The sequence below is a fragment of the Beta vulgaris genome, chromosome 7, assembly GCF_026745355.1.
Source record: "Beta vulgaris subsp. vulgaris cultivar EL10 chromosome 7, EL10.2, whole genome shotgun sequence".
In the NCBI taxonomy this organism is placed as follows: Eukaryota; Viridiplantae; Streptophyta; class Magnoliopsida; order Caryophyllales; family Amaranthaceae; genus Beta; species Beta vulgaris.
This window is the reverse complement of record NC_079208.1, coordinates 54,548,780-54,562,786: the sequence shown is the minus strand read 5'-3', so window position 1 is coordinate 54,562,786 and position 14,007 is coordinate 54,548,780. Positions and strand designations below refer to the sequence as shown.

Here is a 14,007-nt window from a genome sequence, read left to right as displayed (position 1 = left end):
CGTCTTATAGTGTTGGCATCAATTTTGATCCAAGAGGTCTTGAGTCTCATTCCTTGTTAGAGAGATGATCAATTTCCCCCGCACTTCAAATGTATCGCCACCTTTTTTTTCCCTTGTACAGTTTCACCTTGTTACTTGTTAATATCGTAAAACAAAAATACAATACAACTACGACGGGAATTTTCAGCATAACTAGGCATCTAAATGTTTTGGTTTGAGAAGAGACAATCCAAAACTTTGATCCTGTATAAGTTTCTTTCCAACCAGAACTATTCCAAATTTAATCAATCTTTTGATCAATTTTTTTAATCAAAACAGCAGATTCAAGCTGGCAATGGCTAGGAAATTCATTGCAGTTTGGCACATCTATAAGCATCAAAATTTTGTTTCATCACATACCAACCCGACATAGGAAATAGGACTACTCTTATTTGTGAATTGTGATTAGATGTAGCTAATTGCACAATAATTCTACTCACATTATGTTTATACTGCAAAATTTCATGTTAAATACAAGAGCGGAAATTCTCTCTCTCTTTCGCAAGGAATATAAGCTAATTATACAAAAAGAAAAACGAAAATTATAGTATGTTTGAATCGCAAGCAGCATTGAACTAGAGCAGAGAAACGATAAAGAAGAAAACAATATTAGGACTAAATACTGGTATAGTTTATAAATAATATCTGTGATATAGTATACTGATTTCCAACATTTAGTTCTTGTTTCTCCTACAATGCTCTTCCAAGTTGAAGCTGGTCTCTCCTAGTTGCTAAATCCTGCAGAATTGCGCTGCAGGCCTCCCTTAAACGCGATGAGGATGAGTTTCCTGTAGAGATTGCTGGACTTGCAGAGCCTTGACAGGATGAGGATGGTAATCTCTGAGATTTAAGTAAGCTGTACCTTTTGAACCACTCATCATCATCTTCATTTCTTCCACCATCTTCACAAACTTGGGGTGATCTTTCTTTATGGGATAGGGAGCCATTTATGTTTTGGGGCTGCTTGTTGTTAGCAGTAGCAGTGAAGTCCCATTCTATTCCCCCGTCTGAAGTATTTCTCTGCAAGCAAATGCTCTCCCACTGAATCTTTTCAGAAAGTGATCTCCTTCCTTTGAACACTTCATCCATTGAACCCCTTCTAGAGTCACTTAACTGATTGTTACCTTCACCAGCAAAACTCCATTTATAGCTCTTGTTATTCTCCATGTTTAGTTCGATTGAGTGAAGCTCGCTATCTCCTGAGTCCGCTTCTCCTGGGCCTCCGTCATCCACTTCACCTTCTCCGTTTTTTGGCAGTTTCCTTAGGAAATCCTTCAACTCTGTTCTCCCATTTAAAAGAGGAATAGTAGAGCCATCTTCTTTACTAGTAGTTCCACTCTTGAAGCAGGTTTCAATCTCACTCTTTAACCTCTCCAAAACTGCGTTTTTTTCTTCGTATTCATACCTAGCTTCTGCAAGCTTCATCTGAACTCTCTCCTCCCTCAACACATCCGCCAATTGAAGCATTTGTCTTTCTTTCTCAACCTCTTCTCTTTCTTTTGCTGATTCTCTTTTCAATTCCTCCGCCTCCACTCTTTCTTCTCCTATTCCTCTAGCTAACTCATCACAAGTTTGCTCCAATATTTCCCTAGCCCTTCTCTCCCCGTCAAGCTCCTTCATCGCCTTAGAAAAATGAGCTCTTGTATCAGCTAACTCCTTCCCTAGCTTCTTGTTCATTCTCTCAGCTTGTCTCCTCAGCTTTCTCTCTATCTCAAGCTCCCTTGCTAAGGATGAAACTGCCTCTCTGATTCTTTCTCGTTCTTTGCTCTTCCAATTCGCCTTTTCCTCTGCAAACTGCTTCAGAAGCCCATCCATTTGATTGCAATTCATCCTTTGCTCTTGAACTAACTTTTCTACTTGAACCCTTGCTCGATCAAGCTCAACTTTTAGAGCCGAGACTAAAGTCATCCTTGATGAATGTTGCTCTTCTTGGGATACAATCCGAAACAAGACTTTAACAAGCTCTTTTGAGGCAATTAGGCTGTTATTAACATCCTTCAATCGAGTTTTCACGTTTAAATTCTTTTCTCCCATGTGACTAGCTACCTGCATAGCTGAGATCAGATCAACAAACATGAAACATATATACATATACATGCTTCTTTTTCATTGTCCCATTTCCATTTTCCACACTATCCACCAAAACTTACTAATCTGTCTGTCATAGGAGTATACTAATTCAATTTTCAGATGTAAATGTCCATATCATTGGTGGTCCTAAATCCTAAACAATAAATTCAACATTTTTGCTATCTTTTCTAAAGATCACAGGTCATAATCAAAGTGAGACAAAGCTTTAATTTCTTCATCAAAACCATCCAACACTATGAAAATAACATTCACTTGCTTACTAATGTATTAATATTTTCGGATCTTAATTATCATTGTATGTGACGTATGACTTATTATTAATGATATTCTTCTTCCCATCAAAAAAAAAAATTCTTACCTCAATTGAACTGGCTTTTCCATCAGTTTGAATCCCTCCTGCTATATACTCTGTAATCTGAAATTTCTGTGAAGTTGCTGAAGCTCTTCTCCTGTGACCTCCCATTTTAGATCCATCAATCTGCTAACATGTAGAAAAACAAAAATGGTTACTTATTAACTAAGCAAGACTAAAACTAAGAGCATGACATTAAAAAAAAAAAAAAACCAACCTGATGACAAAGAGGGGTATGAGGATCAGCATTATATCCAGCAGGTGAATGTGACCCATTAATCTCCCACAAAGTTGCAGCCAATTTTCTTGCTGACATGGCCTCTTTTCCCTTATTAAAATTATTATTATTAATATTATTATTATTATTATTATTATTATTATTGTAGTTAACTCCATTCTCAAAAATCTGCAATGGTGATTCTGAAGCTGCCATTAACACCTTCCAGTTCCAAGTGGGTACTGGAGTTGTTGCTGTTCCTGCACTCTTTCCTACCAGAATTGCCCTTTTGAACTTATAATTCTTTACAGCTGAAGAAGATGAAGAAGATGATGAAACTCTTTTCCTGATTTTTGTACCTTGATTCTGGTTGATGTTGTTGATGTTGATGTTGCTGTTATTATACCTTGGCATTATAATTCTTGTCAATAATAACAACTCTTTCTTCCTAACTTGGTTATAGTAAGAATGATCATATCACCTTATAATTTCTCTATTATATGAGTATATAAAGTAGTATATTATTATATAATACAGCAACAGCATAAAAAGTGTAAAAGATGAAACCTTGATTTGCTAACAATAATAATGAGAGTATCTAATTTTGACCCTACTAGTACTACATTAGAAGCCTTTTGAAAGAATGGAACTTGTTTGATTAAAGCAAATGAAACTAGAAGAAGAGATCTTTTTTTGTAAGTTTTTTTTTTTGCTTTGTTTTGGATGCTTTGAGAGGGAAAGGAAAGTTTGTGAGAGAAATAAAAAGTTGAAAACAAACACTGTGTTTTCTTGTTAACAACTCTTAAGACTAACTGTTATAGAGTAGTATAAAGTAGAGTTGGAGAACGTGGCATACACGTGAGCTAGGAGTCAGGAGGCTATTAATCGTAGACGTGCATGTGTCTTTAGGTTTTGATGTCGTAAATCTCCATCTTGACCTGGTTCCCTGTTCCCATCATAGTAAAAGAAGGAAGAAAAACAGAGTGAGAGAATGTGATTAAGATCATCATATCTGTGTGCTTTTGTTTTTGCTTTGTTTTTACTTCTAATTTATAAAGGATCTTGCTAACGAGCGTTTTAGGATGTTTACGTCCTAAGGTGTTATATAAGCACAAAATATTTCTTTAAAATGGTATAAATCTTGAGATGTATGTTAAAATCACGCATTAATCGGTGTAATTAATATTTAGATTTATTTTTTCATTTTTAATTATCTTATCTAATGCTCCGGGAGCGCTTGTTAGCTTTTGTCAGTATTCATATTTCTATCGTTTTTTTTTTGTTTCTACCATGTTGAAAAAGCTAATTTTTCCTTAACATGTTGAAAAAGCCTATTTTCCTTACCATATTTAATTATTTGAAACTAGTCGTAAATGCATGCGATGCGTGCTATGTAGCTATATATGTACGAAAGAACATTTTTTTTAATCTAAAATTATTGAGGTTCTTTTGTAGATGTTACTATTTTTTAAAATTAAAGGTGACTGCTTTTTAACTATTCAACACCGTCGCTGAAAACTTTGGCCGATGATTTAATAATTCATTGTCAGTGGTTTTAGTATAATTCTTTAACGATTGTAAATACGAAGCACTGTGTTGTTAGGATATATCACTAACTTTTTTTATTGAGGAGTCTAATTAATTTCTTGAATTGATTATGTCAATCTATTTTGTCAAATTATTAATGTTGATTGCATATTCCATTGCATTTACTTTTTTTAAATTTTTTATGAAAAAATATAACATTGTTTTAATTATTAAGCGTATTCTGGTCATTTCAAAGGGGGAGATTGTACCTCCTCCCTTGGCTTATATAATAAAAATCTACTTATGATTTTTTGAGTTAAAATTTAGGCTCTAATTAGCCATTGAAACAAAACTTTGAGGTAAAAGATAGACTTATATATATGTTTGGATAGGAGATTTAAAGGCAAATAAAAGAATTTAAGGAAGGTTACTATTTTCCTTTTTCATAGATACATCATACATGGTAGAAGGGAAGAGAAAAGTAGGGAATTGGAATAATTCATTTCATCTCCTATTCTTCTCTCTCCTTTTTCTTTATCGTTGGTTAAGGGCTTGTTCAATTCGATATAAAACAACTGAATTGAATTGAACTGAGCTGACTACAACTGGACTAAACTGATTGCAACTGAACTGAACTGAAATGAATTAAATCATAACTAATTGAAATGATAGTTTGAGTTGAAGTAAATTGAACTGAATTGAATTGAACTGATTGTAACTGAACTGAATTGAACTGAAAATAAGTTGGGAAGAACATATCCTAGAAAGAAATGATAGTTTGGAGTATGAGTACCTTAATAAACTTTTCATTTTTTTTGTATAAATTCAATACACATTCTTCGTCATTTATATTTTAAATTTTATTTTTTAAAAAAACTCATACTCCAGATATGTAAATGATGAGAATTTATGGTTGTAATTGAAATATCTTATTATAGAACAAAAAATAGTAAAAAGTTTATTAAGAGAAAGAAGTAGAAGAGTACTACTACAGTATTACTCCACGATCTACATCTACCCCTTACAATTTAGCCATTTAGGTGTACAAGTTACAACAAGCCAAGGTTAGGTTAATGTAGGGCAGAAAATATTTACAGGCCACGAGCAATTGGGTCCCACAAGCTCTGCTGAAAAATGAAAATTTAAATCTGTTGATCACCTTGTTTGTGCATTTTTCAGATTTCATAGCTGGTATTTTGGATTTCAAAATTATTTGGATTCACATGACAGTGGTAGCCAATTGCCTTGTTTATAATTATGGACCCCACATTTTTCTTTTTATTGCTTTTGTATTTGTATCGTTTGTAGTTTGTACCCTATTTAGCCCTGTTTACTGGCCCATCTGCATCATCCCTTTGTTCCCACCAATCCTCTCAATTATTTCTAAACTCTAAATGCCTACTTGCTCTTGCTCACACCTCTTATTTTGTACTTTTCTTTCAAAATGCTCCTTCCTCCTAATTTTGGATTTCTGTATATCCTTAGGTTGTAAAAGGAGCTCAGAGTTATTTCACTCAACAATTCAAATTATACTCAAAAACTGATTTTTCTCCGTCTTTCTAAATTTTATCGTATTTGATTATGTTGGGTAAAAGTCAAAGCGTTACAAATAGTAAAAAGAAAATGAATATAATAGATTTTTTGTTTTAATTAGATAGATTATACTATGTAAGTAGCTTAAATTTGAATGTGGTAGTTTGATTATCTTTATAATCTTACTAAGAAAATCAAACGTGTTTAAAATTACCAACTCAAATTCATTGGTGTATTAATTAAGTGAACCAATCTCGCCATGCCTCATGAATTGCTTAAGTATCAACTGTAGAGGATTGGGGAACCCCTCTGCAGATGCCGAACTTTGGAATTTATTACGTAAAGAGGCCCCATATTTAATTTTTCTGTCTGAAATAAAGTTGTGCGAGTGAATTTGCGAAAATAAAAGTTAAGCTTGGTGACTACAATGCTATTGTGTGTGGATTCTGTGGGGGATATCGGGGGTTTGGTTTTGCTGTGGAAAAAAGAGATTGGGGTGCAATTGAGGTCTATGTATGTACATCACATCGACGTGGAGATTTTGGATGGCATGGGTGATGTTCCTTGGAGATTTACGGGTTTTTATGGGTGGCCGAAAATTCAAAATTGTCATCTATCATGGAAACTATTAGGTGAGTTAGCTTCCCAAGCAAACTTGTCGTGGTTGTGCATGGGTGACTTAATGAAATCTTAGTTGAGACGGAGATGAAGGGGAGAGGTGTGCGAGCAGAGTGGCAAATGCGAAATTTTAGGGAGATTATGGATGTTTGTGGATTTTGGGATATCCCTTGGACAGGGTACGAATTCTCTTATGATAATGGTAGGCTTGGGGAGGATAATGTTCAAAGTAGGCTTGATAGAGCTTTTGGATATGTTGATTGGTTAAATTGCTTTCCGGAGGCTCATTTGGAGTACTTGGTGCGTGAATGGTCGGACCATGCGCCTATTAAACTCTTTTTCACAAAACATGAGGGGTATGTGGGGTTAGACGCGAAGCCTTTTCAGTTTGAGCAGTATTGTTGAGCTAGCAATATGGAGTGTGAGGAGCTCGTGACTACAGCATGGCAGTTTGGGGGGCTCGATTTTATCAAAACTGGATTTTTGTGCAGGAGAATCGAAGGAGTGGAGTAGTAGAAAATATGGGGAATTTTTTTAAGGAGCCGAAGAAGAAAAGAAAGGCCCTTGAGAAATTGAATTTGAGTGGCTGACAGTACAACAGGTTGAACACGTAAGAATCTAGTCTGTGACATTCAACATCTGGTGCATGTGGAGGAAGCTCATTGGTGGCAAAGATCGCGAGTCACGTGGCTGCATGATGGTGACAGATTTACGAAGTTTTTCCACCAGAGAGCTTCCAATAGAAAACGAAAGAACAGTATTATAAGTGCATCAAACACGATGATGGCAATGAGTATACGGAGAAGGAGGAGATTGGGCATGTCGTTGTGAATTATTTTCAGAAAAAAATTTCATCTTCACATCCAACTCTTATTTAGCAGGCTCTGACCGATTTTGATTCCTGATTTACCGATGATATGAATGCTATACTTCGATCAGAGTATACGGCGGAGGAGGTTTCCCTTTGCTTTGAGTCAAATACATCCTATAAAGGCCCCGGGCCCTGACGGTATGTGTCCTCTGTTTTTTCAATCTTACTGGAATGTTGTGGGGCTTGCTGTGACTAATTCTGTGATTAAGATCCTGAATGGAGAGAGTATGCCTACATATTTAAGTAAAACTTTTATAGCTCTCATCCCGAAAAAAGTGCGCATGATCATATGAGTGAATTTCATCCAATTGCACTATGTAATGTGGTGTATAAGTTGGTGTCAAAAGTTTTGGCTAACAAAATGAAAAAAATCTTGCCTGATATTAATTATGCTAACCAGAGTGGCTTTGTTTCGAGGAGGTTAATAACTGATAATGTATTGGTAGCATTTGAATTATTTCATTATATATAAACTTGAAGCAAGTTGACGGGGTGTATATGGCTACGAAGCTAGACATGTCTAAAGCTTATGACATGATTGAATGGGATTTTTTAAATGTTACACTACTGAAATTTGGACCCGATGGAGCTTGTGTAATCGTGTTATGGAGTGTGTGCAGTCTGTCTCTTTTTCGGTATTGATAAATTGTCACCCACATCTGAGTTTTTCTCCCCGACGTGGGATTCGTCAGGGGGATCCGTTGTCTCCATATTTATTCAATTTGTGGGCGGAGGTGTTTTCGAACTTGATAAGGATGGCTGAGGAGTCTAGGGGGATGAGAGGGGTGAGAATTGCAAGTGGGGCCCCTATCGTGTCTCATTTACTTATTTTTGCGGATGATTGTATCATTTTTTCAGGAGCTTCGGAGCAGGAAGTGGATGTGGTTAGATATATTCTTGTGACGTAAGAGCTAGCTTCGGGGTAGAAAGTGAATTTGGAGAAAACAAATGTCTCATTTAGCTCGGGTGTAGTGGTGAAAGTAAGGAGTATTTTGGCAGATGGTCTTGGAGTTAGATTTGTTAATAGCCATGAGAAATATTTGGGGTTGCCTATTGTAATTGGAAGATCGAAGAAGGTGATTTCGAAAGGGGTGAAAGAAAAATTCTGGAAGAAATTGCAAGGATGGAAAGGGATGTTATTATCTAAGGCGGGTAGGGAGATCTTGATAAAGGCTATAGTCTAATCTATCCCTACATATGTGATGAATGTGTTTAAATTAACATCTTCTTTTGTGTGATGAATTGCAATCTCTTGTTATTGCTCAGTTTTGGTGGGGGCAAAAAAGTGGAGAAAGGAAGATACATTGGGTGGCTTGAAAATTTTTTTGTCTCCCTAAGAGGGAAGGTGGTCTAGGCTTCCGTGATTTCAAGCTATTCAATTGGGCACTTCTTAGTAAACAAGCTTGGAGAATTTGGACTAGGGGTCCATCTTTACTCCATGACATCCTAAAGGCTAAGTACTTCCCCAACTCTTCTTTTATGGAAGCACAACTTGGTCATCTCCCTAGCTATACTTGGAGAGGAATATGGGAAGCAAAGTGGGTATTGAAAGGGGGGATGTGCTGACGAATTGGTAATGGTGAAAGTATTAAGTTATGGAAAGACCCATGGATTCCGGGCACTCAAAGTAGGCGTGTTATCTCTCAAGTTGATGATGTTAATAAAGAGGTTGATGTTGGTGTTCTTATAAACCCCATCACTCCTATTTGGAATCAAGAGCTTGTGAGGGAATTGTTTCTTCCGTTTGAGCAGTCTAGAATACTAAGCATTCCTTTGAGTTGATGTTTGCCAAGTGATGCTATTTTTTGGGCCCTTGAGAAGGATGGGAAGTACTCTATGCGATCTGCCTATAGAGTAATATTTGGAGATGATTATCATGTTACTAATGCCTCGGGTTCTAATAAGCATAAGGCGTGGAAGAAGATTTGGAACACTAATCTTTTGCCTCACATCAAGTTGTTTGTTTGGCGCGTTGTTACAGAGCCCTCCGAACAAGAGCCAGACTTGTTCACCACATACCTGAGTTTGATTCGTTGTGTGGTGTGTGTGGGTGTGCTGCTAAATCCACCTTCCACGCAATGAAAGAATGTGCGTTGGCTAAGGCAATATGGCAGGTAAGTTTATGTCATGTGCCTATCTCTCGGACACTCCTTCTTGTTCGATCCTGGATTGGTTGGAAGGTGCCTATGAGAGGCTTGATGTGGAGGGTTGGGAGTTTTTGCTCACTCACTTATGGAATATTTGGGGTGTGCGAAATAAGTTGGTTATGGCGGTGGAGAGTGAGGTGCCTAGTGATGTGTGTGGTTATGCAACAAAGATATGTACCGAGGCAAGGGGGGAAGGAGACTCGATGGTGCTAAAGCCGAAGGGTGGAGTGGCTGATGTAATTGCGGGGGTGTCGGAGTGCCCGCAAGCGGGATGGGTAAAGTGTAATGTAAATGCGAGTGTTAAGGAGACTTAGGGGTCAGGTATGGGAGTTGTTTGTCGGGATTCAGAGGGAAGGGTGGTTTGGTGTGCTGCGGAGTTTGCCATGGAAGCCAGAGAGTGGCTTCTAGCGGAGACTATGGCTATGTGTTGGGCTTTAGTAATCGCCAAGGCGATGGGTGCTAGAAGAATTGTTATGGAGAGATAAAATCTGAGTGTCATCAATGCAAAGCTTTGAAGAATCGAGATAATGGAGCGAGTACTTTTCATCTTATTTTAGAGGACATTTTATTGTTAGTTGATTCCTTTGATGTTGTTTCTTGGTCTTTTGTTAGGCGTAGTGATAATAAGGTTGCTCACTTGTTAGCTCATCTATCCCCTTCTGAGGTGGGCGAACGAGTGTGGGATCAAGACTTTCCGTTGGATGTTGTTTATTTTGCTCGCTGTGATTTAGTAATATAATATTTCCTTTGTGGGTTCCTTTAAAAAAATTAAGTGAAATGTCTAACAAATTCAACATATTCAAGAACTTTGATTGTGTTGTAGATCGGTTCATAAGTCATTATATGTTCTTTTTATTACTACCTAAATTCTTACTATAAACGGACCTTGGACATGAACAATATGTTCTCTTAATTACCATGAACAATATTTTTTTTAGCTAAAATTTGTTTTATTTTATTTTTAATTGTATGTTCATATACTAATGTGTCTTTTTTTAAGAAAAAAACTAATTATGCTATTATTATTATATTTTTATTTTTTTATTATTATATTTATCTATATCGTATTATTATTTATTATTATTGTATTATTATTATTGTATTATTATTATTATATTATTAGTAATATTATTAAAAGTTGTGCATAATATTAAAATGATAGTAATAATAATACTAGTAACAAAATACAAAGTAATAACAATATTACTAATATTGTCTTTTATAAAAAAATAAGTTCAAATCAGATCAGATAAGTTGGAGATTTGAAAAAATAAGTTTAGATCAAATTAGATCATTTTAGATAGATTCATATCATAAATTCAAGGTGAACTAAACATAGCCTAAATCATAAGGCCCATTAAATATACTTTACGAAAATCTTTGAATTGTCGTATAATTTAAACTCCATTATCAAATACATCAACAAAATTTTGCAAATTTGGATTGGTTATTGCTCCAACACTAGCTAATCGTTTTACAAAAGTTAGTCCTTGAAAGCATACTAAAATTATATGGAACAATATTTTTGAAAAGGTTCCCACTTCTTATAGGTGGGTATGAAATAATTATTGAGAACAAAGTAACTAGTTATTTGAATTTTATGAAATTGAGATCCTTTTTGAAGAGGAGAAGGAAAAAATTACACATAAATAAAAACCAATAATAAAACTTAATTATTTACAAGTTATAATTGAATTAGGCTTGTTCATAAAATATTATGATTTCTTTCAAAAAAAATATTATGATTACATCATACAAATTGCTCTTTTACAGGTATGATCAACTAAGTGTTTTTCTCATCAACTTATTTCTCATTAACTTTCCTTGTTTTTTTCTTAATTTTCTAAAACTACTCTGTACTTTTTCTTAACTTTTACTTTTTTTTCTTAACTTTGCTCAATTTTTAAAAATTTCAAACTCCTTTTTATTTTTGTGAAGCTTTATGATTTATGAAAATAAGTAAAATGAGTTAAAGAGAGAACCTATCATAGACCAGGATTAAAGGAGTGAAGAAGGTGATAGTTTAGCCTTTCAATGATTTACCTTGCTTGGGAAAACGGGGGACCAAATATTCTCAATTGTCAAAATGTTAAAATAAAGTTGCATTTAGATGGCCACTAGTACGGGCTGGGTGGACTGGTCTGCAGGTTCGAGTGGGTCGGGCTGAGATTTCACGGTCCGGGACAAGATCGTGAAATTTATGGTTTGGACGGGTTGGTCCACGAGCTGAAAAATCTTAGCCCACACCGATCTGTTACAAATTTTCACGGTTCGGGAAGCGCATCTGGCAGTTCGTGGGCCTACTGTACTGGCCAATCTGCATGAGAATATTTTTTCCCAAAATTATTTAATCATTGAAATTATTTGTTATTGTCACATAAAACCTCCAAAATTACTTAAAATATATACAATTAATAATATTAATAAATAGTTCATTACTTTGGAATTTAATTGAATTATAATATATGAAATTTGATTAAATTATATACAATTTGATTAAAATATACACAACTTGGTTGATTAACTAGTTATTAGGCCCGGGCTATGTCCCGGGTAAGAAAAAATTTCATTCATTAATATAATACTTTATGATATAATTTGATAGGCTGTCGTACACCCGTCAAAAATAATTCCTGCAAAACCTTCTAACAATGTAGTAGGGTAAGTAGGGTCGAATCCACAGAGAGATGATCGTTTTAATATAGTTTCTAAGGTATAGAGAAACTAAACAAGATCAAGAATAATTGAATTAAAGTTCTAAACTAATCAAACTACGAATATTAAACTAAAAAGATCTAGGGCAATGTTTCACCATATTTATACTTATAAACTATCAAAATATCATCACAGTTCAATTAATCATATATCTAGAGCACAGGTTAATCCTTGGTCAGGCATTAACGCTCTCAAATCAACATATGTTGGTACGGTCGCTCAACATAATCAGATTTGCTAATTGTAGGTATGCCTCTAAAGAGTACTATCTCTCGATCTGTGACTCGATATTAGCAATATTTAATCAGACAATTGATCAGATTGCAAAATTAACAAGAAAAACACTAATCAATTGGAGAAATCAATAACTAATCAAACCATGAATAAATATCAATCAAATCATATTATATAGACATGGATTCCCAAACCCTAGAAATAATAACTACTCTATCATGAAATAAATAATGAAATCTAAATCTACAAGGAAAAGCATAATCAAAGAAATCAAGGAAAGAAACTAAAAGAATTCATGAATTAATGAAGAATAAAAATTAGGGTTTACAACTAAAAACTAGAGAGAGAAAAAGAGGAGAGAAAACTAAACTAAAACTAAGAATAACGTGAAGGGGAGGAGGAGAGAGAAAAAGAATGAAAACTAATCTAAATAATATTCTTCAAACCTAATATGACTAGGAAAGTAATTTACAAGATAAGGAAAGTCTTAAATAAATAATTAATAGGCGGATTAGTGATCCGCGCGTATGCGTGGCAGGAAAGTAATTTACAAGATAAGAAAAGTCTTAAATAAATGTTTAATAGGCGGATTAGTGATCCGCGCGTACGCGTGACAGATTCCAGCAGAAACAGTGCAATCTTCCGAAAGACATAACTCCTTGACTATAAGTCTCCTCGGGGCGTGCCTAGGGATGGCAGTGGGGCAGGTTAAGTAGAAGACCCGCCCCATCCCCGCCCAATTGGGGCGGGGATGGGTCTAGGTTTGGCGGGGATGGGGATTAAAATTGTACCCGTAATGGGTGGTGGAGCGGGTGTGGATTTTATGTTATACCCGCCCCATCCCCGCCCGCCCTGCCCCACCCCCACCCCGCATATTTATTATTAAAATTCTATTTATATACATATATTACTAATGTATTTGAAGACACTTTTGAAATGTAATAAAACATTTGCCTTTGTTAATGTATTTCTTTTCTTTTACTATATTATATTGTGATTTGTGAAGTAGACAACTATAATAGGCTTATGGCAGATTTTTTGCGGGGATGAAGTGGGTATGACGCGGGTACGACGCGGGTGCGGGGGTGGGGTGGGGTGGGGGTGGGTCTAGAATTTCCCCCCGCAATGGGTGGTGGGGCGGGGATGGGGATGGAATCTTCCCCCGCAATGGGTGGTGGGGCGGGGATGGGGATGAGAATTTAATGCGGGTGCGGGTGTGGAGGTACCATCCTCCGCACCCGCCCCGCCCAATTGCCATCCCTAGACGTGCCACCTATCGTTGGAAAGCTCTTCAAGTCTAGTTTCCAAATCAGCTGGAATTACTCGATTTTAAGGAGCACATCAAAATTTATGATCAGAAGAGTAGACAATGACTCTTTTTTACATTTCATCTAATGATTTTCCGCTTCGTTTTCGCTCAAACTCGTACTATGACATATCCATACGATCCTTATGCATTGTAACTCCTTTTCAAGTGCTCGTAATACTCAAGTTTAGCTAATCATACTCCAAATACGTCTTCAATGCCTGAAATTCATCAAAAACAAGAAAACATACTGAATAGGAATAGAAAAGCATAACTTAAGAATATAATGCAACAATGAACCTAAATATGAAACTAAATGCTCTAAAATGCAACTTAAATGAACCTAAAAACTATATA

The 14,007-nt window shown here is 35.8% G+C and overlaps 1 protein-coding gene across 2 annotated transcripts; it reads right to left on the bottom strand.

Annotated features, from left to right (window-relative positions):
- Window positions 1-631: 631 nt before the first annotated feature.
- LOC104899830 (uncharacterized protein At5g41620) lies at window positions 632-3,540 on the bottom strand. Of its 2 annotated transcripts, none has more exons than XM_010687109.4 (3): window positions 2,700-3,540; window positions 2,489-2,611; window positions 632-2,085 (listed from the first exon to the last, which is right to left on the bottom strand). In XM_010687109.4, exons 1-3 carry the CDS (start codon window positions 3,111-3,113, stop codon window positions 730-732), a joined length of 1,893 nt encoding a protein of 630 aa, XP_010685411.2. In that variant the 5' UTR covers window positions 3,114-3,540; the 3' UTR covers window positions 632-729. The 2 variants fall into 2 exon arrangements, with proteins under 2 accessions (XP_010685411.2, XP_010685412.2); XM_010687110.4 differs by having other exon boundaries at window positions 2,489-2,608; window positions 2,700-3,539.
- Between the last annotated feature and the right edge of the window lie 10,467 nt (window positions 3,541-14,007).

What these genes read in the sequence shown, in the direction of transcription:
- LOC104899830 (XM_010687109.4), bottom strand. Translation starts at nt 3,113, where the DNA reads ATGCCAAGGTATAATAACAGCAACATCAACATCAACAACATCAACCAG. An exon ending in ATACCCCTCTTTGTCATCAG is followed by an intron (nt 2,612 to 2,699) that starts GTTGGTTTTTTT and finishes TCTACATGTTAG; the next exon opens with CAGATTGATGGATCTAAAAT. An exon ending in GAAAAGCCAGTTCAATTGAG is followed by an intron (nt 2,086 to 2,488) that starts GTAAGAATTTTT and finishes TCAGCTATGCAG; the next exon opens with GTAGCTAGTCACATGGGAGA.